General features: G+C 43.5%; 1 protein-coding gene across 1 annotated transcript in view; it reads left to right on the top strand.

The window, feature by feature from the left end:
• Positions 1–25,654, top strand: part of FOCAD (focadhesin) — a 253,346-nt gene that overhangs the window by 80,877 nt on the left and 146,815 nt on the right. The window contains exons 7-11 of the mRNA XM_083184719.1: positions 707–911; positions 8,684–8,890; positions 10,573–10,660; positions 12,705–12,907; positions 13,560–13,820. Of these exons, the coding sequence (XP_083040845.1) occupies positions 707–911; positions 8,684–8,890; positions 10,573–10,660; positions 12,705–12,907; positions 13,560–13,820 (964 nt within the window). The remainder of the gene's footprint in view (positions 1–706; positions 912–8,683; positions 8,891–10,572; positions 10,661–12,704; positions 12,908–13,559; positions 13,821–25,654) is intronic.

A 25,654-nucleotide genomic window follows, 5' to 3' on the forward strand; every position in this document is an offset into this window, starting at 1 on the left:
GTCAAGGTGCTACAGTATGGTGCTTTATGCGTTAAAATAAGTCTGTATTTTCTTTGAAATAGTTAAGGGACAATTACATTTTGTTGTCAGATAATCAATCATCTGCAAACCATTTTCAACTATTCTCTTCCACATACAGTATGAGCATTTGTCGATATAGTCATGTAAAAACTGTGGAGGCCTTATAGCCTTTTATGATAATGAACTGAATTTATAAATGTGTCTAATAAAGACTTTTTGAAAAAACAAAACTACTTTCTTACCTAAACCACTTGTTTTTGAATTGAGGAGAGACTGTGATCAACGTTTTTGTGTAAATAATTGTTTATCATCAGTACAGTAGATAATAATTATCGATGTGCATGTTCTGATATCTTTTGGAAAAAGTTTTACCAGATGGAGCTGGCAGTATACCTACATTGAATCATTGATGTATGACTGTCTAGGAGTTCATAGTCACAGAACAAGCTCAGATTTGTCACAAGAAAAAGGGACATCATCTTCCACCAAAAGGGTGAACCAGGGTCATAACCTTATTTGTCAAAATATTTTGATTGTGAATATTGGGAGATCTGTTTCAAAACAAATATTTTGTTGTTACATTTTGATATAGTTATAAACTGTTTATAATTTTGAATCCTAATCTCATATTGTATAAACAAATTATTTAAATAAATTTTCAGCGTTATTTTCTTTTAAACTGCAGGGACCAACCATCCAGCATTCACATTTTGACGCCTTTCCTGAAGTACCTGTTCTGTGAGCCATCACAGCTGCAGGAGTACTCTGCTTTCCGCTTGGGCATCAGGAAAGTCTTACTTAATTCCGATGCTCCTAGTAAGTCCGAGAGGCCTTCAGCTGCAGAAGAGCAAATCCTGCGCCTGTTGTTTGACTTGATAGGCTATATGCAAGTGAGTGGAATTTTATTTGTAATACTTCTAGATGCTACTAAAGCCTTGTTTATTGCTTAGCTTTGTATTGTAACCCTATATCGGTCATATTGCCCTCATACTTTAAAATATTTTTTTTTACTCATGGCTGCAGTATTCCAGTTTCACCATCAGACAGTATTGGTCAGTCTGATATTTCCAAATGGCCACAACATCTGAGTTTTAACAAATATACTGCAAGATGACATAAAAAAAATTCCTGCTGTAGGTATAGCCATTTGGCAACAATATCTATAAAGGTTTAAAGCATATATTGTCTGTTATTCATCCCTGGATAACGCTGTCCTCATCTTCAAGTCATGTACATTTTAAGTTAAATGTTATCTAGGAAGCTGTTATGTAAGATATGCATATAATATGAAATTGCAGCTGCTCTTTCTTCCATTAGCCAATATCGGGCTACATATTGAACGGCATTTAATTACATACAAAAAAGTCATAGGCTCCTGGAACCTCACAGCCCTGTTTCAATGTAATCTGCACGAGCTGCAAACAAAATAAAACGGATGTATTTTTTTTTACTGTCTGGTGGTTGTGCAAGTCTTAATTTTTTGTGTGTGCCATTGGGCCAATGAGGGTTTTTGGTAAAGTATGCATAGCATGTATTCTAGATTTCCCATGAGATTAGTTGATCCCATACAGAGCAGTCCAAATTGGAAGCAGAAGATCTCCCAGGCAGCATATTGGTCTGTCGGTTGTTATTGCCAAACATCTTCTTGGCTGTTCTAGTCTACCACCAATGCCATAAACATGCACAGCTCTCGACAAAGCAGCTCTTTCTGTCTTATGTGTGCAGCACAAACCTGGACTTCTTGGATTACAATAGATGGAACTAAACCAGAGTATTTTATGATAACGAGTGACTGTCTGTATTCAGCTGTTCAAGGATTAATATACCAGGATATATTAATGGTACATGGTACACATTCTTGCTTGCTGACATATTAGGTGATCAATATATGTGTTATCACATTTTACAGCATCAATTTGCACAATAAATATTACACACTGACAGTGGGGGTAAGTTCTTAGGATATATTCAATGTTTTTATTATATGTGGCTAGGGTTGAAAGCCTACTGTATCCACAATGACAGATGACATACTGTACACATACACCCACTGGTATAGAATATGGCATTCTTACCAGTTAGATTGTATAACTCTTTGGCAATACTAATCAATGCTAGGGTGAAATTAACACCTAGATGCACAAGGGTGTGTGTCTATACGCACCTGTATCCCAATATATACATACTGAGTGTAATCTAATCATTTAGGTGCTCGTTCTCTCCAATAGACAAGCTCTCTGTTTTTAACAAGCAGACGACTAGAGGCCAGATGGTAAACCTTGGATAAATACGTTTGCATATCTGTACAAGTGCAAGGAGAGAAGAAGAAGCTGTGCAGTTGCTAACAGACATCATTAGTGCTTTCTGACATCTGCCTGTGTTGCCCCTGACATCTCACATCTGCTTAAGTTAAACAGAGAACTTTTCTTGGTCCCCTTGCCTTGTGCTGTTGTCATTTGCAGCTGGTATTTTAAATGGTAATGGATATGTCTTCAGGACTCTATGTTTAATTAACCCCTTAATGCAACATTGCATTTACAAATGCCATACATATACAGGGTTTGGGATTGTTTGGTCTACAGCAAGTTGGTCGACAAGCATTAGATCGACATGGGTCTAGGTCGACATGGGTTTAGGTTGACAGGTCAATAGGTTGACACAAACATTAGGTCGGCAGTGTCTAGGTCGACAGTCAAAAGGACGACATGGTGTTTTCACTGTTTTTTTTTTACCAGAATGTCGACACAGTTTCCAGTGCACCGCATCCCCTCGCATCGCTTGCCATACTTCGGGCATGGTGCCTCGCTGCGCTCGGCACACTATTTTATTCTCCCACCATGCCTAGTGGATGGTGGGGCATGAAATACCGCCTGTCGGCATGTCGGCTCAAAAAAACAGTGAAAAGCCCCATGTCGACCTTTTGACTGTCGACCTAATGCTTGTGTCAACCTAATGACCTGTCAACCTTGACCCATGTCGACCTATCCCCATGTCGACCCAATGCTTGTCGACCAACTTGCTGTAGAGCCAATGACCGTATACCATATACTGTAGGTCATCAACAATAATGAGGTGTAGTGATAGGAACGGTTTTCTTTGCATATGGATTTCATGCATGGATCTGGTTGTACTAGGGCTATTGCAATACTGCAGATGTGCCCACAAATGTCTCTCCTCCATGCACTGACACATTACGCACAAGTGCCGTGAAATTTTGTAGCACTTTTTATACAGTGGGCCAGATACACTAAGCTTCAAAAATGATAAAATGGAGAGTGATAAACAGTCGGCCAATCAGCTCCAGCCTGTAACATGGCAGGTAGGAGCTGATTGTTCGGCTGTTTATCACTCTCCAGTTTATCGCTTTTGAAGCTTATACCCCTTTTCCAGTAGCAGAAATAACCTGGTAATCTCCGCGGGGACGCCCTTCTACCCGAGTTTTTCTGCTAGTGCTCCCTGTCAAATATCCGGGTTTGGATTCACCAGCAATCCTACCCAGGTAATGATCAGGGTAGCACCCGGTTAGCGCCCGGATTCAAGGGTACTGGAAATTCTCCCTAACCGGGTTATTTGACTGGCAGTGTTAAAATCTTCACTGATTGGTGCTGCTGGGGCGCTGGTGAGTGATGTCATCACTCAGAGCCCCGCAGACAGCGCACATGGTTTGAAGGACAGTGTTCTGTGCACATGTTCTGCATGTCTGTCCTGCTGACTTTCCCCTGCGGCATAAGAGGCTGCTCCATCAGCCACCTTCCACTCTGCCGCCAGCACCACAGGCTTCCCCAGCGGACACTGATGTTCATCCCACAGCACAACATCATTATGGCTGCCAGCAATTTGTCTGATTCTGAAGTCAAGGAGCTGCTGCTCATTAGGGCAGAGGAGGAAATCAAGCACCAGGTGACTGGTACCGTAATAGACGCGATTGTGTACAGAAATATCGCCCAGATGCTGGAGTCTAGGGGGATACACCGCTCTCACCAGCAAGTCCTTAACAAATTGAAATAACTGAAGAGGCAGTTCACCAAGGTCTATGACCAGAACAGGAAAAAAAGCGTTGCCACACATGTCGAGTGGGGCCATTACGATCTAAAGAGGACCCAGTAGCCATGCCCCCAGCACAGCAACTAGCTACTACCCAACCACTGGTGCTAGCTACACCCCCAAAACTTCCACTAGCTATGCCTCCAGCACTGCTACCAGTGCCCCACTAAACCCAGAGTATAGTAAGGCAAACACCACTAGTCGTGACAACACGCTGCCAAACCTAGACTCCCCTGAATTTACGGTATATCGTGATTTGCCATAAGAAATACCTGTTATTTTCTTTGGTATACTTTTTGTTATTGCATTATTGCAATAAGAATGCTGAAATGCATCTATTGCATTCAGTCGCCTTGTGGGCACAGTTTGGTTAAACCCTACACCTTGCACTTTTTAAAATTTTGTGGGCACTTGTTTTTTTAACATGCGTAGATGCACTTTTTTCATTTTTATGTAAAGGCTCAGGTATACGGCAAACATTTTACCCTAAACATGTCTTTTCTTGTCTTGTGTGAAGACACTTTTGAAAGTTCCAAAGATTACATTTTTGGCAGTAAAATAAAAAAAAATGTTATTTTAAAAGATATGATAATCTTTTTAATGGTGGCCCTTTTGGTGTAATGGTAGCCCTGTTTTGTGACCTCCCCTGGTAAAGCCCTTTAAAAAGGCTTTTTCTTATGTAATCTATAGGGGGAAAAAAACAGGCCTTACCTGGGGTAAGTGTAAAAGGGGCTGATCAGGCAATTTTCCCGGGTACCACTGCAGTGGAAATGTGTCTCTTACCCATGTCCAAACCGGGTTCGAACCGGGTACAATTTACCGTGTCTGACCCAGGTTGCTAGTGGAAAAGGTGTATTAGTGTATCTGGCCCAGTATATATTTTCCTGTTAAAATTCATCTTATTTGCAAAGTGCATAGAATGCAGAAGCAGCTAATGATGCTTAAAATCTTATGCGGCATGCCTATGTTCTGTGTGTGACTACAGCTATAACTACAGTATATACAAGATACGACATTATAGTGTTACAGGCTAGATGTATGTGGCACATCTGTAAATCCAGGGCAGTAATATAAATAGGGTGGGCCTCCTAAAATCCCTGGTCTTTCCTAAAGTCTTCCTGGTTATAAAAAACACCATGGGTGACCTTTAATAGAGTCCGATTTTGTGTTTTTGGCGATAATTAGTAAACAAAATGGCGTTATCGCATTTTTTCCACAAATTGTGCATTTAATAGGGTGCGCAGAGTCCCGTAAATCGCATTTTTTTCCTCGGAAAATCGCAAAATTCTCAATGTGTGGGAAAAATTTGCATTTTTTTTTCACATCCAGATCTTTTCGCACAGAAAAGTATCCAAAATGCATATTTAATGGAATGCGCTAACGGAAATCGCACTTTGGAGGTGTCTATAAATCGCACTTTTTTCAGACCAGGTTCTGATGTGCGAATTGGTCAGAGACATGCACAGATCACAATGTTTCTGGTGTAAAAATAGAGCTAAATAAAAAATTGAAAAAAAAAAGCGGTGTGGGGTCCCCCCTCCTGAGCATAACCAGACCCCGGGCTCAAAGAGCCGGTCCTGGTTTTATAAAATCACGGGGCAAACTGGTTTTATAAAACCAGCACCAGGCTCAAGGGCCGATCCTGGTTCCCAAAAGGCCCACCCACCAGCCAATGATGGCCCGGGAAAACCCCCATGCCGGACCATCATTGGCTGGTGGGCGGGCCTAAGTCCCGGTCGGGGGGGGGGGCGGGGCGAAGCCCCAAAAGCAAACAGAAGACAGGACCGTGGGAACAGCGTTGCTGGGCTCCCGGAGAAGCGCAGAAGACCTCTGGTAAGTATGTTTTCTATCCACAGGTACCCCGCTATGGATTCTACAGGACAAGGAGACCGATCTACTATCATCATAGGTATGTATGGATGAATGGGCTACGTATGAAATAAAGTTTTACTGTAAGTGAGTATTTGTGTATTTTTTTAACTATTTGTACTGCTGGGGCCCCGCATGCTGGGACTTGTGGTTCTCCTAGTCCCTGCATGTGGTGCAGGCTTGCTGGGACTTGTAGTGCCACAGCAATACACAATAGTTTTTAATTTTTTTTACACCAAACATCAGCTCGATGCCCACATCCCCGGGCTTCAGCATGGGCAGGTAATTTCTGGAGGGGGGGGACCCACTTCTTTGGAGGGGTCCCCACTTCCCCAGGACCCCTGCCCATTATGACCGGTCAGGGGGATGAATGCTTTGGCCGGGGGGACTTGTATAAAAAGTCTCCTCCCGGCTGTGGCATTACCCTGCTGGCTGGTTGGGCCTGATGCTGGTTCTTGAAATACGGGGGACCCCTACTCATTTTGTCCCCCGTATTTTGTGAACCAGGACAGGCCCTTGAGCCTGGTGCTGGTTTTATAAAATCCAGGGGACCCCTATTTGGTTTGCCCCGTGATTTTATGAAACCAGGACCGGCTCTTTGAGCCCAGGGCTGGTTACGCTCAATTTTTCGCGATTTTTTTTTATACCAAAAATCGCATGTTTTGAAATGCGCACATTTCCATGACTTAAAATAGCCACAAAGTGCACCATATCGCAATTTTTCCGCATGAATTCTCATTTAATTAAATATGCGGATTACAAGGGAAAAATGCAAGTTTTAAAAGTGCGATTTGCGGTGATATGGTGCGATTTCTAAAAATGCGATAAAATCGCATTCTAATAAATGTCACCCCATAACTCTATTTCTGTTTTATTAATAAGGTTCCATACACGCATTTGCTGTCCTTGTACTTCTGACAACTGGATAAATAAACTGTTATTAACATGAAAATGTAAAAGCAGGTGTGGTAACTTTATGGAAAAGTACATAGTATTGTGATCTGTGTCTTGTTTGTTTAGCTAATGGATCTATAAATAAGTGATTAGTATTTTTTTCTCCCTATGCTGCTTTTCCTTTTATTGGATTAGTCCTTGCATCACCTACTTTTCTGTGTATACCTCCTCTCTGGCTAAACTGAGAGTTAAGGGCCCCATACATCAGCAATTAATTGTGACAATTTTCAGATATGGAGATGATTGCCACAATTTATTTTAGATGTGTGGGCTCCCCCTTATGGCAATACCAATCAAAATCACCAATCGATTGCTTAATCAGGTTTTTAAACATGTTTAATAATCTGGTATTATCTGCAGATCTTTTTTATATGTGTGGGCATTCCCAATTCGTCTTCTTCATCTATTTACATTATGAACAGCAATCGATTGGGCAATTTCCAGATATGAAGATGCAATCTTTAGATGGAAAAATCTCTGAAATAAATCTGTAATGTGTAATCAAATCCAATAGATTGTAGAATCCATTTATCTGGCCAAAAAATCCCTGGATCTGGAAATCAATTAATTGTGATTGCTGATGTATGGGGCCCATTACCATTATATATATAATTCCACTGACTTTGACAGACATCCGGTATTGTAGCCTTCTGTTGAACAGTTTGTAAGCGATTGTCATAGGTGAGGCGCTGCCCAGCTGGGCATGTCATTCAAACTGTTATCCCAGTCCACATTCTAGACAGCTGTGGGTGCAAGTGCCTGTGCCTGGTCCCCACATCTTACTAATGGTGTGTACACACTTGTGCAATGTGGCTTGTGATGTGATCTCCTCGGGATCACATCGCACGGCGCATGCGATCTGCATACAATTTGGACTATATAGTGCAGATCTGCACTATATAATCTATGCAGCCAAGACTTTCTGGCTGCGATACGGGATCGCATCGGAATCGCAAGGGTTAAAACCCTTACGATCTGCGTGCGTTACCGATGCGATTCTGACTATATAGTCAGAATCGCAGGGTGATTGTACAAGTGTGTACACACCATTACACTGTTATTGTCTGTACACACGGTGAGATTCCTTTACGATTCGATCCCAATTCGATCGATATGCTATTTGTTCTATTTGATATTTGCTTTTTCGACTTTTGCTAACTCATGTGCGATTTCTTTGCAATTTTAACTTTCTGTACTTTTGACCCCGATGCGATTTTGACTATGTGCTTGCGATTTGTATGCGATTTTGACTGTACTGTCAAATGTGAATAAAATGTGGCTGGGTGAATGCATGTGATTCATACTATCTCCATTCAATCTGCAATATATAGTCTTGGCTGCCCTGTCTATCTGCCTGTTTGATTTGTGCTGAACGGGAGCGCACATCAGCATCGAATTGGTATAGAAAGCTTAAAAACATTCTATCTCCAATCGATGTTTATGCAATGACGATTCAATTTTGACTATGTAGTTAAAATCGAATGGCAAATTGTAACGTGTGTACACACCATTACTCTGACATTGCTCATGCAGATTTTATTACTACTGTAAAACTAATATCTGATCTGCTCTTCATGGCTTTTAAGCTTAATGCTGGGGAAAATAATTGCTGAGTTGTAAAATGTAGAGCTTTCTTTTAATTATAACAATAATGCCTATAACAAACTATTTACATTTCATTATTTATATGTCTGAAAATGGAACTGGAAGTGTTTTTACTTGAATTTGAACATACAGTAGGTACTTTGCCAATGATGGGTTGTAATATACTATAATGTGTTATTTTTTCTTCCAGTTTACAGATTGGATACAAGTGACAGAAATTAGCATGTACATGAAGGATTTGTGTGCCAGGTTTCAACAGCACCCTGATTTCTGGAGACATGAGCTCTGTCTGCTGTCACTGCAGGCCTTGTGTGCTTGTGAAATCAGCTTGAAAATCACAGGGGATTGCTCCACATTTATACGCATACTGGAAGAAAACGTAACTTTGCTGGAAGACGTAAGTGAGGGCTGTGGTATATTAGGCCAACAATATCTATGTTGACGCCAAAATGGGAGCTGAGAGGAATGCCGAACCCCGGTAAAATGTGGGGGCGTGGCCTAGGTGGGAACTGCCCTCACTTAGGCCACACCCCCAAATGTTTAGAGGAGGGTGAAAGAAAACTCTAAAAACTGTAATCTCAGCAGCAGCACACACCTACAGCATGTGCTGTGCTGACAGCAGGCTCAGCATGACCTCTCATGCTGTCAGTCAGACACTCATGCTGAGCCTGCTGTCAGCACAGCACATGCTGTAACAGTGTATGCTGCTGTTGCTACCCGGGAGGAACGGAGGGTGAGGGGAGGGGTCGGACCAGGGCCAAAAGTTAGATATGCACACTGTCAACACTGAAACAAGGCAGACACATGAAGTAATCAGTGAGTTGTTCACATTTCATTGGTCGACACCTGAACATGTGGACCCCCAATTAGTGTACCACATCCCTTTTACTGAAATTGTAAAAAAAAAAATCATGTGCCAACCATAGCCATGTTGATTTTTTGCTTGTGTTGACCTTTTGACTTTGTCAACCATAAAGTGCTTACCTGTTGACTGTCAACTTAGAAGTTGTCTAGCAGCCACGTGGATACTGAAAGAGAGTAACAAACTGTTTTTTACCTTTAAACATCATTATTGTATATTGGATTATGTTGTTGGTACTTGTGTAGTTTCACGGCGGCACTGGGATCGCATAAATCGCATGTGATGGTACTTGTGCAGTTTCACGGCGCCCCTGCCCGCGGATCGCATCACACGCAAATCGCATGCGCACACCCCCACTATCCATGTTTAGCACACCCCCACTATCCACGTCAACCCAAAGCGTGGTGAGCGCAGGGAGCCCCGCGTCCTCACGACCTGTTCACACCCCCACTTTCCACGTTGGCATGGAGTTGTTTTTCTAAAGTGTGGCGAGCAACCAAGCCCAATGCGTTTCAAGCGGACACGGAATACATGTCAAGTAATCCGCGTTCCCTCACGGAGCTCGCTGTGCTCGCCACACTTTATAAGATCAACTCTACGCTGACGTGGATAGTGGGGGTAGGAACAGGTCGCGTCCCTTCGCAGCGCTTGCTGCACTCGCCACACTTCGGGGGTGGTAAGTGGGGGTTTGCATCGCATTGCACGCGATCAAATCGCATGTGATTTGCGTGCGATGCGATCTGCGGGCAGGAGCGCCGTGAAACTGCACAAGTACCATCACACGCAAATCGCATGCAATCTCTTAAACTACACAAGTACCATGTTATTTGATCAGAACGTAGTGATCACAGTATATTGCCAATGCAACCATTAGATAAAAAGCAATGGAAATATATCATGTTCTTTATGTTCTATAATGTTCTTTCCTTAACCCCTTGAGTGCCAACATCTGTGAGAGATGTGCAAAATATCCTCTCAAAATGCTGGTGTTGTTCACATTTGTTATATAAATTAAAATAGAACATGTTGTGTAAAAAAAGATAATATTTCCAATATTAAGGTAAACATTACAGGTCATTATGATGAATAAAAAATGTTTGCTGGGCAGTTTTTACTCCTAGTTTGACAAATTCACTTGGCACTCAAAGGGTTAAATACATTGTTGGATCTATTAACCGCAATTGATAAATACATAAATATTTCTGTTTTGTTTTCAGAGTTTCCCCATAGAGCAAACTTTAACTGGGCTCAGCTTGCTCCTCCTGGAGGCTCCAGCCAGTCAGCATAAACCAATCCTGAATTTAGGTAGGCTAGCGTAATCCTACTTCTGCAATGAATGGTTATATTTCCCTGGCACTATTATGTGGCTGTATGCTTTCCATATATGTTTAGGGGGAAATTTACGGATGTTGCTATGGGCAACCAATCAGACTCTACTTCTTATTTATTTACCACCTTCTAGAAGGTAATAGTATCTGATTAGTTGCCCATAGCATCATCTCATGTGAAATAAATTTGCAACTTTAAGATAGGAACAAAATAAAATCTATTCAGAATCTGTCATCTTCTGGAAAACTTGTGTCAGACCTAATGAATATGAACAGTATGGACCTATAAAACAAATTGGACCTTATTCAGATCGAATCGCAGTACAAATTTGTTCTCAAAATGAGCAAAACCATGTGCACTGCAGGTGGGGCAGGTGTAACGTGCAGAGAGAGTTCAATTTGGTGTGTGTGTGTGTGTGGGGGGGGGGGGGGTGTTGAAACTGAATTTTACATTGCAGTGTAAAATTAATGCAGCCAGTATTTACCCTGCACAGAAACAAAATAACTCACACAAATCTAATGGTGTGTACACATATATAGTCAAAATCTCATCTGGATCGCATGCAGATCGCACAGGTTTTAACCCTTGCAATCCCGATGCGCGCTCCCGTATCACAGCCAGAAAGTCTAAATTGTAGAAGTGTGTACACACCTTAACTCCTTATATTTTATTTATTTACAGTTTCTTATATAGCGCAGCAGATTTTATTGTGCTTTACAATAGTAGACAGTGATAAAACAAACTGGGTAACAACAGACAGACTTGGAGGTAGGAGGGCCCTGCTGCAAGCTTACACTCTATGAATTATATAAATGTTACATCTGCCCCACTTGCAGTGCACATGGTTTTGCCCATTTTGAGAACAAATTTGTACTGCGGTCAGACCTGAATAAGGGCCATTATGTAGAGTGTAAGTCATATTGCAGCTCATCTGTAAATGATGCTGTTGACTCATTTAGATAGTTATGTAGCACACACATATTCAACATTGGTTTTCCAGATACTGTAGTTTCCTGTCTCAGTGAAGCTTGCAGTCTCTATCAGTCTCTATTCCCTATCACATGCACACACACATACACTAGGGTTCATTTGTTTGTTACAATCCATTTAACCTACCTGTATGTTTTTGGAGTGTGGCAGGAATCCGAGCACCCAGAGGAAACCCATGTAGCTGCTGGAAGAACTTTATCGACTTCATAGAGATATGACCATGGCGGGAATTGACCCCAAGACCTTGGTGCTGTGAGGCAGTATAATGCTAGCTAGTATGCCAACAGTGCAGCTGTTCCACAGATTTAATCTGATGAATACACATGTTAACAAGTTCTCAAGTGGGCGCGAGTATAATATACTCTAAACATAAAATACAATACAAATGAGGTGATTTAAGTCAGATGCAAAGTGGCTGTTTATCCATGATGCCACACAAGCCTGATTTACTACTTTATGCTGATGTGAGTTTCCTTAGGGTAAATGAAGGCTCTCTGAGGCTTCAAGAGATCTGCTTACTGTGTTTCCATCCACAGTCACAAATGTCAACATTAGTATTCACATTTCCATCAGCCCCATGCTAGAAGTAAGCAATCTGTCTGAAACAGACTTCCCTTTCCCCATATGAACAACTCAGAATAGCGCGGGCCTCTAGCTTCACACCCATGACAGTTAACCTCAAGAAAAAAACAGCTTGTTGCATTGTCACTGCCCAGATCCTGCCCTAAAACCTACCCATTCCACTGACTGACAGATCCAGCCTAGTTCTGGCCTATTAGGGTGGATATAGGAAAAAATGGATACGTTTTGTTCATGCGCTGTATGCTAAAACTCGCTATTTGTGTCTGTCTGAGTTATAATCACCCGCAGTATGCACATGCACAAATTGCCTAGATTTAATTGGAGGTAACCCATGGAAATGGTGTTTCATGAATTAGGAATTACTTGTAAACATATATGCTTTTTATTATGGAAGTTTTATTATGATAGCCTTTACTTTATGTTATGTCAATAACCTATTTTGTCACAGCTGTAAAGATTTTGGTGTGCCAAGGCGAAAAGAAGGCTTCATCCATTGCTCAGGTTCTGGTTTTGCCATTACTGCAAGTGTTGTCATCCTCAAGCTTAGTTGATTGCATCAGTGAGAAGGATGGCGGTGCGTCCTTGCAGCACCTGGCACAGACACTTCTGGAAAAAATACAAGACCTAGAAAAGAAGGATAGTGAGAATATGGTAATTTGATTAAAGCAATCCCACTTTCTCCATATTAATGATAGTGAGACACTACCGAGAGGATACAGAAGCAGGCAGATACTGTCTGTCTTTTTTTGTTAAGCCCTCCACTATGCGACTTCTCCGAGGGGGAAAGTCGCATACGATGCCCCTTGAACGACCCGGGAGCTTCCCTGGTGGCAGGATCATATACGATATATTGTATGCGGTTCCCATTCCCCGCTGTTGGGAGGGTGTCCGGTTCGGAGGTCTTATATGTGCAGCGCATCCGATCTCCATGGCCGATCTGATGCACACGGGACTGCGGATCGGATGTCAAACACATGCACTTTGGCCACTTTGTACCCGATACATATGATCACCATTTGCCCACACAAAGCACGATTTATCATTTCAACCAGTCAACTTGTTGGATGGATGGTTTGAATAATAGTCCTTACATGTGTGGACAGCTTATGACATAAAAACATACATACCTGAAAAAAACTGCGTGTTTTTGCACTGGTTTAAAAATAAATGGGACGCTGGTGGGTGAGCAGTAGATGTTTCAATAGAACCTTACCTGGTATGGGTAGTATAGTGATGTATCCCTATTGTCTGTTTAATTTATACACACTTACTTTTTTCTTCTTTTTTTTTTCCTGCAAACTAGCCCTTTGTGATGCTGCACTTTCCTATGTCCAGCTGGCACTGCACAATGACTGTGACCTTGAACATGTTGAATACACTTAAAGAAAGTAGCACTGCTACATGCGACTGGTTGACTTCTGTGTCTTCGATGCTGCCTTTCACTGCCAATGTCCCCACACACATATCGCTGTTGCTGGGATACCTACTTGTTTGTGAGTCGGGACAGAATTTATGCAAAGTACTAAAGGTTATGAGTGGAGTTGCCAAGGCGGATTCTTCCCAGGTAAGCAATGCATTCAATTTAGTAGATTTCCAAGAACATCGATGTGTGTAAATTAGCATGAATCATGTGATGGTTTATGCTTGAAGATGTCATTAGACCACTTTAGCTGGTTGCAATGTTTTTAATTAGTAACTAGATAATAAATGGTACTCTTTACCTAGAACGGCGCCCATCGCGACCATCGAATGCACTAAAAAACGGGTGCGATGGCCGCGATTTCCCTTAGGGACCAATGTTAAAAGTGAGATTGGACGCGATTTTAGTGTTCAATGCCTCAATGCCCGCGATTTTTCCATAGGAAACAATGTTAAATGGGCCACAGAGCTCTAATAGTCCCCCTGAAGTCTGAAATGGCCCCCACAATTTTTAACGGCACCCCACGATCAACGTCAACCCGAAGCGTGGCGAGCGGCGGCGGTACGCGCCCTCCGACCTTTTCATACCCCCACTATCCACGTCGGCGTGGAGTTGAGAATAGAATAGTGTGGCGAGCGCAGCGAGCCACCGAGCCCGAAGCGTGGCGAGCGCACGCGGATACCTTCACAGGTAAACGCGTCCCCTCGCGGGCTTCACAGGTGTCCGCGTCGCCACGGACACCTGTGAAGCCCGCGAGGGGACGCGTATAACTGTGAAGGTATCCGCGTGCGCTCGCCACGCTTCGGGCTCGGTGGCTCGCTGCGCTCGCCACGCTATTCTATTCTCAACTCCACACTGACGTGGATAGTGGGGGTATGAAAAGGTCGGAGGACGCGTACCGCCGCCCCTCGTGGGCTCGCTGCGCTCGCCACGCTTCGGGTTCACGTTGATCGTGGGGTGGCGTTAAAAATTGTGGGGCCATTTAAGACTTCAGGGGGACTATTAGGGCTCTGTGGCCCATTTAACATTGTTTCCTATGTAAAAATCGCGGCCATTGAGGCATTTAACACTAAAATCGCGTCCAATCTGACTTTTAACATTGATCCCTATGGGAAAATCGCGGGCATCGCGTCGCACCCGTTTTTTATGTACCTGCGATGCCCGCGATTTTTTACCCCCGACGCCCGCGATGCTAATCGCGGGCGCCATTCTAGGTAAAGAGTACCTAATAAATAATGGGGTTTTAGGGTCTATTTCAGGTCTGTTTGTAGGACAAATTTGTTCTCAAAATGAGAAAATCCATGTGCACTGCAGGTGGGGCAGATGTGACATGTGCAGAGAGAGTTAGATTTGGGTGGGGTGTGTTCAAACTGATATCTAAATTGCAGTGTAAAAATAATGCAGCCAGTATTTACCCTGCACAGAAACAAAATCTAACACTTTCTGCACGTTACATTTTTCCCACCTGCAGTGCAGCATTGGTTTGCCCATTTTGAGAACAAATTTGTCCTGCGATCAGATCTGAATTAGGCCCTTAGTTCATGGATTGACCAGTACACTTAAGCTTGTAGCCCATTGCCAAGTGACTCCATTTCACCATTATTTATTTAATCAATTGTGTATTAAGGTGAGTGGGTTTACTATGGTGAGTTTTGAGCCCTCTGTTTTTTTACTTATTACAGTATGTGGTCACAGGTCACTGCACCCCAATGTTGGGGTGCAGTGACCTGTGAACACATACTCTGAAGAAGGCCCTAGAGCAGGGGTTCCCAAACATTTTTGAATCACGGCACCCTAGAGCATCAAAATATTTTCAAGGCACCCCTAGGCCAAATGCTTCATATCGAGAAATTCAGGGGAAAAAAATGTCATTAAGTGCATTGTGTTTATATGTCACAGTTATCTGGTGAGGGGCAGGATTTGCTTCTGTTTGTCCACATATGTTATGATTGGCAGCCACCAGCACTGGTTTTGCCTGGTACATTGCACATAACTAATATGAATTGATCCTGGTCCACCAACCCAAGGCACCCCCTGTAAGTGTCCTGAGGCACCCCAGGGAGCCTAGGCACACAGTTTGGGAACCACTGCCGTAGAGGCTGAAATGCGTAGATTGGAGGATAGCTACTACAGGGTGCCGGCAGACCCAGTACTCCCATTGGTGCAACCCTGCAAGGACACCTCCTAAGGACTAAAAAGTTTATTATTGAAGAAGGAAGGTAATCCCTTAATAAATCACACCAAGTAGGTGTAAGGGCGAGATTTACATCACGGGCCCACCTAATTCCCATTATACGGTTGAGCACAAGTCAATTTGGCCTTTCCCCGTGTAGACTCATAAGACTTAACTTATGAAATATTTGTAAACAAAAACTATTTCTTTTTTACGTTTTATAATGTATGTTGTACAATATGTCTATTTGTTGTCTATATGTGTTGTATTGATTAGGGTGGCCAATCCCGGGATCGGGATTTGAGGGATCCCGGGATTTGGCCCCCAAAACGCCGGGATTCCAATCCCAGGATTGGGGATTAGACTGCATATGCGCAGTCTAATGCCGGGCAGCATCTGAGCACTCAGACCTGGGAATCCAAACCGGGTTATTTGACAGGGAGGAAGCATTTTCACTACCAGAAAAACCCAGGTAGAAGCGCATCCCCGCGGAGATTACCGGGTTATTTCTTCTAGTGGAAAAGGGGTATAACAAAATTCATTCACTTGGATAAGGCCGCATCCCAATTCTTTGTATAATAAAGTAGCAAAGTGACAAGTATTTAACAACAAAATTGCTGAACCTGTACAGCCCTTAAAACTATTCAAAGAAACCTAAATAAATCATGATTCTTCTAAATCAGAGATGGGGAAGCTTTGGCTCTCCAGCTGTTGTTGAACTACGCATTCTTAGCATGCCCTGCAACAGTTTAAGCATGGATAAACAGCAAAACTGTAGCAGAGCTTGCTGAGATGTGTAGTTCAACAACATCTTGAGGGCCAAAAGTTCCCCATCCCTAATCTAAATTGAAACATGTGTTTTTAGCAATCCCTGTATTGTTACATCTGGGCGCACCCACAGTACAGGAGAGGTGAAACTCCTTCTGTATTTTTTCTTCAATCCTGCTGATTCCGGAGAGTATACCAGGGTTGCCGACCCTCCCGGAATTTCCGGGAGTCTCCCGAAAATCGGGTACCCCCTCCCGGCCCCCGGAAGGGTGGGCAACCCTCCCGGATTCAGGGGGGACCCCCGTTGACCCCCGGATTGCGGCATTAAAATGCCGCAATCCTCGGGTCTCAGAGGAGGGGGCGGAGCTAAAACGGCACATTCGCGTCATTTTAGCCCCGCCCCCTCCACGGAGATCCGTGAATTAGCTGCTTTACCAGCATGGGGCGGGCTTAGTGATGTCACTAGCAAGCCCCGCCCCCTGAGTGGCTGCTGAATCTCTCCTCTCCGGGCTTCTCCCAGAGAGGAGAATCTTAAAGTCGGCAACCCTGGAGTATACTCCGGAGAAGGTTAGCTGCTGCCGGTCAGGAAAACTGGGTCCTATCAGCCAGTGTTAGTGCACAGGCTGACACCTTTTCCAGGACCCTGTAGAAATGCCATTAGGTGTGCCTCAGCTATGTATACTTCTTTTCAACAGCCATGGGCTCCATTGTTGTGCATTATGTGGGTACTTATGTATTATCTGGGCTGCCGATTTTTTGATTGTATGCCTTAACTTAAGGCATACAATCAGATGCGATGCGATATCGCATCGCATCGCATACGACCATATCGCATGCGATGCGATGACCCGATTTTTCCATAGGATTCAATGTTAAAATGGACTGAGTCCATTTTAACATGGAATTCAATGGGAAAAAGGGGTCCTTTTCATACCCCTACTATCCAAGTGGGCATGGAGTTGGATATAAACCTGTGGCGAGCCACCGAGCCCGAAGCGTGGCGAGCGGACGGTATTCTGTGTCCCCTCGCGGGGCGCGCTACACTCGCCACGCTACGCTCGCCACGCTTCGGGCTCGGTGGCTCGCTACGCTCGCCACAGGTTTATATCCAACTCCATGCCCACTTGGATAGTAGGGGTATGAAAAGGACCCCTTTTCCCATTGAATTCCATGTTAAAATGGACTCAGTCCATTTTAACATTGAATCCTATGGAAAAATCGGGTCCATCGCATCGCATCGGATGCGATGCGATGGACCCGATTTCAAAATCGGCAGCCCAGTTAGTACATAAGTACAATTATGTGTACTAGATTACTTGTCAAGAGATGTGTCCCAGCTTTATACTCTATTCATGCCACTAATATGAATCGCTAACAGCTGTCCCCCCAGTGTTGTGCATTATGTCTGCTATGCAAAGTGTTTGTATTACTTGACTATAGATATGACACAGCTTTCTGCACTGTATATACTTTTTATATACTGGAACTTTTGAACAAATGTGCCCCTGTAAGGGCTGGCAGCAGAAATATTGGGGCCTGGTAAACTGATGTCTCTGGATCCTCCCCCAGTAACCGCACACATCCCTACCCGGTGTGTACCAGTACATGTATCCTACAGTAACGCTGTTTGTTTCACTGATCTGATTATCCGCTGTATGTCACAGAGGGGCAGATTTATTAAGCTTGGAGAAGAGATAAATTGGAGATACAGCGGAGAAAAAGTAAAAGGAGATAAAGCACCAGCCAATCAGCTGTGTTTGAAAAAGACAGTTGGGATTTGATTGACTGGTGCTTTATCTCCTTTTACTTTTTCTCCGCTGTATCTCCAATTTATCTCTTCTCCAAGCTTAATAAATCTGCCCGAGAGTATCTTAGGTCTGAAAGATACTCTGGCGCTGAACCACTGGCCTGCAAATTCTCAAGTAGACCAAATGTGACTTTCATTGACATTAAGCTTTTGTAGAGAAATTGCTCTTAAATTGCTCTTAGATTCCAGAAACAAAAACAGGAGCAGTGTTATCATGTAGGTACTTCTGCCACTGGTACTATGCTATCTGGTGCGCTGGCTGGAAATCATCCACCGATGGATGGTGCAGCGGTATGTGTTCCTTCTACAGTCGGCTCTGTGTCCTGCTCATCATGCACATCCAAGGCTGTCGCATTTGCATTTGATTTTTTACTTAACATTGCATGGCTGCCTCTTGTGGTTCTAAATTAAATTTATCTCTAAATTTAAGTAGTTTGCAGTCTTTAAGTGTTTTTGGCCCTTGCGTGCCTCAAAGCTAGGGGCATGGTCCTTGCATCGCCCACCCCGGCATTCTGCCTGGTCTCAGCATTACGTATTATGCATACTGTGAATTTCCATGGAGAAGGCAGGAAAAAGAAGAATCCTCTGGCAAGGAGACCCACTAAACTGGCAAGCCAAAGGACAGAGTTACAGTCTTATAATGAAATATCCTGCCTATGGCTGTGTCAAAATGGACTGCAATCTGTTACCTGCTTCTTAAGGCCCCCCACACACTAGAACGATTTTTTTGGCCGATTGTCCGATTTCCGACCGATCGTCCGATATATCGGCCTATTTTCCTCGATAATCGTCAATAATCGACCGATTATCGGTAAAAATCGGACGGTCGGAAATTGGACAATCGGCCAAAAAAACGTTCTAGTGTGTGGGGGCCTTCATAGTCAGTCAGTGATTGCCTGTGAGAGTTGTTCATTAAGAGATTCTGAGTATATGCAGCAGTTTGCAGGGGGTTGGAGAGAGACTGAACATCCAAAGATGGAAAAGCATTGGTAGAAAAATGCTGCCCCAGCGGCGTATCCTCACCCCAGTTGCCTGGAGGCAAGATAAATGTTGGTGCCCTCCTTCTGATGCCGAATATCGGACGTTGTAAATACAACAACACTTATTCTATATATCTTTATAACTGCATGTACCTCATTTTCATATCCCTTACCCACAAAGTACACACACCTTTTTATTTATTTATTTATTTTTATCTATTATTATTATTATTATATTTTATCTGACAAATTGTCATGCCCAATTTTTTTGTCAACATCCATTAACTCCATAGACAGATACCTGAGGTGAGTTGTACCAGACCGCCGATAAGAATCACTTTGCCAATTAATTTCAGCCACTGCCCCCCTGCTGCTGCTGCTTATCTGATGGTCTGCCACTGTGCTGTATAAATTATTTTGTCCTATAAACTAATGGTTCCCAAACTTTGTTGCCTCCTCCTCCCAAATGTACAGGTTTTAAGGCAGTTTCCCAAACTCCAATTTTTTTAAAGGTTTTAAGATTATCGAGGCTTGAGTCACTTATGCCCAATCATGGATATCCGTAAAATCTGGACTGCAATAACAGCAATTTTAAGTACCGCAGTCATTTTCATCTAACTATCTGTTCTCAAGCATGGATATATATGGCTAGTTTAATTCCATCAGGATAAAGAAGACACAGTTATGACAAGATGTTGTAGTGCAAGGTAACAGATTCACAGGTTTAGTTACAGGGCAGCAGAATAGTAAAAAAAAAACATTACCTTTACTTTATGTACACAAACCATAGCCCTTGTCTTGCAAGGTTGATATGCAGGTGGGTGCACCAGACAGCTGTGGTAGGTAGCACCAGCATGAGCAGAAGCTTAAACTGCCTACAGAGTTTCACTAGCAACCAAGGCATCCTGCTGGCATCATCACCAAGCTTGGTTGGGGGAGCCAAGAGGCAGGGCTCCCACGCACACTTTTTGGGACACATCAAGCCAAAGGGCCTGTCAGTGTGAGAGAGGCTCCCATATGTACACAGTGACAGCCAGAAGATGGATCACAGGGTAGGAGCGCCTTGGTGTTGACTATTGTCACTACACTGAGTGCCGTGCCTCATCTGCAATAGCAGGAAGGCACAGAAAGGAGAACAATAGAGGAGGTGCCCCCTTAAGGGCAGATGCCATTGTCTCCGGCACTTATACCCTGTTTCTACCAGCAAAATAAGCTAAGATTTATACTCCTCATCAACATAGGAGAAAATGGAAAATATATGTAAATATTAAAATCTGCAATATCAGTGAAGGAGTCAGGTAAGTAGTAGGTAGGGATGAATGCACAGAAGGTCAAATTAGCAGATCAGGACATTTAAATCACTATCTGGCCCACAGCTATATAGTAGTTAATGACAGAAGGTAGAGACAATGGAGCACAGAGATATGGGACACAAGGAGCAAAGGACACATATGTTCAAAGGCACTTGACAGTTAGAGAGTGGAGACTGCAAGGCCTCCTAAACAGCAGGTCCTACCTATGGCATGGGGTGGATTTAGGGGTCAGGCTCCCCTAAGCACAACAGCCCCCCCCTTATTTTAACATATTCATCATTATTAATACCACAGATGTGCCACTTATAAACATAATGCTACACACACTACTTCCCCTGTATCCCCCACATACACCTTATAACACTCATACCCCCCCCCCCCCACACACACACACACACACAATCATATACATACATAGTACCTGGTTGGTGACCTCCATCTTCCAGTTAGGCCAAATCTCCCACAGTAGCTGCACAGGGATGACATCCTCCCAGTAGCTTGTCCTCCTAGTGTGTGAGGCTCCCAGAAGCGGATGCCAGACTGGGCAGCAGGTACATGGTACCGGATATGGGGTAGCCATGTTAGGAGCCAGGTACGGAACATATATTGCTGCTTGGGCCGGAAAAGGTGTGCGGATGGAGGTGGAGTTGGTCCGCCTGCAATTGGAACTGACAGAACTCAGTTCCGTCCACATTCCGGACCACTAACCCTTGATTGCAAATAATAAAAAGTCAGTGACTCAGACTGACAGCTGCCGCGCATAATAGGTGCCCACCCTAGTTCTGTGACTCACGGGCCTAGTAACAAATCTGACCCTGACCTATGCAAGAGAAGTGATGGATACCAGAGGAGCCAAGATGGTGGCGATGGCGGCGATGGAAGGCTCTGAATGCCAGTAGCACAGAAAGATAGACCACACAGCAGGAGTAGAGATCCAGGAAAGGGTACTTCCGGTAGTTGTCAGTAGGAGGAGCACACATCCAGGAGGCAGAAATAGCAGACCTTCACATGTTCCAGAGATACCAGCACATCGCAGGAGGCCCCAGTGAGGAAGGAAGACACTGGTTACCCGCTGAAGAAATAAAGTGCTGCCCTCCAACCAACATAACTGAGCAGCAGATAATCGGAACCCCAGGCAGCAGCGTATAAAGAAAAATCATGGGGAAAAGAGGTATCATTCTTAAGAAATGCAGCACTCCAAAGCGCAGCCATGTTCGTAAGAATAGAGAGTGCCTGATGCTGTAATAGTACCGGTGGATCATGCACAGGAGTCTCTGTACCAGAGAGTCTTAAGGTTTTGCTGTAACTGCTGTCTGACCATGTCGGAGCACTTGCAAATATACAAAACATGCTTCCGCAGCACACCAAGGGGCACTAGCAATAATGTTTGAAAAACCACATGGTGGTAGATAATTCAGATACATATATTTGCAAAAATATGGTAAGCCTCCATGCCAACGTCAAGGCATCTCTGAATCTGGAGATCCCAGTCAGTGGTTATTTGTCATGTAGGTGCAAATGGTCTTCTTTCCCATAGTGCATTTTTTTAAATTTTTACACGGATCATATGTAAAATTATAACAATAATAAAAAGTTCTTACATTCAGCAAATCAAATTTTAAAAAGTACTGGTACAGTACCAATATCTTAAATGCATTTAGTCACTTATGCCACCTGAAAAGTGGCTGGACCTCATCATGAGGGTGACTACTGAGATGAGAATGGAACAGATAGAGGGTTTTAGCTTAGCCCCGATGTCGATGGTGACCGGAGATGACTTCTTTTGGTTATGTAAAGACCCTTGAAGCACCTTTATTATCTTATTGGTTTACGCATTGTTACGTCTGAGCGGTGACTTTGGTCTGGAGCTGGAATGTAATGGAAGCAGGGTTCTTTAATGAATTTAGTCCACATAAAGGGAAACCCTTAATGTATATAATGTTTGAGGCCCAAAGGCGTGACTGGGATGGAAACTGAATCTTAGGAGACTGGATGTAACTGGCAGGAGAGAGTACTGGACTGGTATAAGGAGAATCAGGTAAGTAAAGTGAACGACACAATGCTGGAGTCTATGGATGCTGAGATTGGTTCTTACTGATGTTGACCATCGATAGTGTATGGAAACATGTAGGAGCACTGCAGATTAATATAGAGGCGGTAATATCGATGTTGGGGGCAGTACGGATGGTGTAATGGTTAGCATTGCTGCCTCACAGCGCTGAGGTCATGGGTTCAATTCCCACCATGGCTCTAACTGTGCGTAGTTTGTATATTCTCCCCGTACTTGCGTGGGTTTCCTCAGGGTACTCCGATTTCCTCCCACAATCCAAAAATATACTTGTAGGCTAATTGGCTCCAAACAAAATTAACCCTAGAATGTCTCTGTGTGCGTGTATATGTGGTAGAGAATATAGATTGTAAGCTCCACTGGGGCAGGGACTGATGTGAATGTTCAAATATTCTCTTTAAAGCGCTGCGGAATATGTATGCGCTATATAAGAAACTGTAAATAAATAATAAATAAATAATGTTGACATTCTGAAAAGGTGGCTGGTTAACGTGGGTGCTACTGGACAGGTAGCAGATGAAGTAAGCATTGAATGCAGATGGACAATGGTACAGTATTGTGATGATGGTCAGATAACTGATGAAGCAAGTGGTAAATACTGTAGTTTTGGCTGGAACCAAGGTAATGCCCAGTCTGGACACTGGAGGGAGTCAGACTGTGCAGCAGGATGGAGAGTCTGCACTGATCCAAATAACAGGACACTGTAGAGTCCAAGGACACAGCTACTCTGGGGACATCATGGCACTGATGATTTTCCAAGTCTTTTTCCAGCATACTTATAGGGAGCGAGCACAGAGGTTTGGTCACTATGTTAGAATGGCATGGTCAGGATTGGTTGGAAAGCCCTTTGTGGATGAATCTAAAGGTGGCCATACATCAGAAAGAAATTGTACCCAATCATACAATCTCAACTGATTGTAAGATGGATTGTATGCAGATTGTGTGCACATCTTATGTACATAATCATACAATCAATCAGCAGATGGATTGTATGACTGATTGTAAGATGGATTGTATGCAGATTGTGTGCACATCTTGTGTACACAATCATGCAGTAGATGGATTGTATGATTGATTGTATGATCGATTGTGTGTAGATTGTGTGTCCAAAAACTGCCGGGGATTTCAAGGGAAATTGTACACAATCATGAGCGCAATCGATCTTAAGATCGATCTTTCTGATGTATGGCCAGCTTAAGATGGCCACACCCATGCTGAGAACAGTGCATGTGGAACAGTCCTGAGGCCTGCATGCCTGGTAGTGGTGACTTGCTGGATGGCACCGACTGGACACCGGGGGACCACAGCTTCAACTGCAGGAGAGAGTCTCAGAGAAAGTCTAGAGAAACACTTAGTTGGTAAGTAAGTGTTTCTCAGAGACCAGATCCTGACCCGCATTTTACTTTATTCCAAACAATTTGATTATTGCACTAGAGAACACTGTTTCTCATAATTTTCTAGCATACTTACTCCTGGGATACTACAATAGTGATTGCACTGTAGAACAATCAGCTGCCACCTGAAATATTGGAAGTGTTTCTGAGGTACATTATCTAAAGTACTGTATTCTAAAAGGACATTTTCTAGACTGCTAAATAATCCCCAAGCATAACTTTACCACATCTTATATGTTCCCTGAATCTCCCCATCTTCAGGAAGAAAATCTAACATACCGTATATACTTGAGTATAAGTCGACCCAAATATAAGCCAATGCACCTTATTTTACCACAAAAACTGGGGAAACTTATTGACTCAAGTATAAGCCTAGGGTGGAAATGCAGCAGCTACTGGTAAATTTCCCTGTATAATAACAAGACACCACAGGCTGCTCACCCTGCACAATAACAGGACACCACAGGCTGCTCCCCCTGTGTAATAACAGGACACCACAGGCTGCTCCCTCTGCTTTTACTGACCTCTTGCTTCCCCTGGACTCGGGGGGGGGGGGGGGGGGGGGAGGTTGCTGCTGCCACTTAACTACTCCAGGGAGGTAGGGAAGGTGCTGTGCCGCTGTCTGGCTCCACAGGGGTGGGAGGTAAACTGCTCAAGGGCGGTAGGGGGGTACCGCTGACCGGCTCCATGGAGGGAGGGGGAGTGGGGTTCGCGGCCGCCGATGACTTCCTTCTGCAGCCGGCGCTGCTTTGCAATGGCCAGACCTCCTGCACCATACATGTCTTCAGTGCAGGAGGCTGGTGGCCATGTTCCCGTAGATGCGGCCATCTTCCCTAAGCCACGGCTACATCATTAAAGCCACTGACTCGAGTATAAGCTGAGTGGGGCTTTTTCAGCAAATAAAAAGGGCTGAAAAACTCGGCTTATACTCGAGTATATACAGTACATAGAAAGGCTAAGTCGACGTTACCCCCTTGATTTGAAAGGAAGGAAATCATAATTGTAATACTCACTGCACCCCCAGAAATTGATGATATATCCTGCTAGTATGGTACACAGCCTAGCAGCAATTGAGGATGTTGATGATTACCATGTATGGCTGTGTGAGGTACAAAATTTGTTTACCCCTGTTCCCTGACCGCTTGCCTTATACCTAACAAATTACTGTTTCATGGACATTCACTATCTATATACTTATTTGTCAGGCCACGCCACCAATGCTTATATTTGCTGTTTTTAAAACTTTTCTTATTTTTCGAACTTTTATATCTTTGACATAAAGACAATACCATTCGCTCACACCAAGTCGTGAACATGAATGTGCATTTCTGATAATTCCATTATGTCTGGGCAGCATCTGTTTTTATGGTATATTTGAAGAATATGTAACACACCCTAGTTTATTTTTGAATAACCTGAAATGCTCTGGAATAAAATCTGTGTTGCTTCGTTCAAGTCCATCTATTGTTACAGAA

The sequence above is a fragment of the Crinia signifera genome, chromosome 1, assembly GCF_055691185.1.
Source record: "Crinia signifera chromosome 1, ASM5569118v1, whole genome shotgun sequence".
Lineage (NCBI taxonomy): Eukaryota > Metazoa > Chordata > Amphibia > Anura > Myobatrachidae > Crinia > Crinia signifera.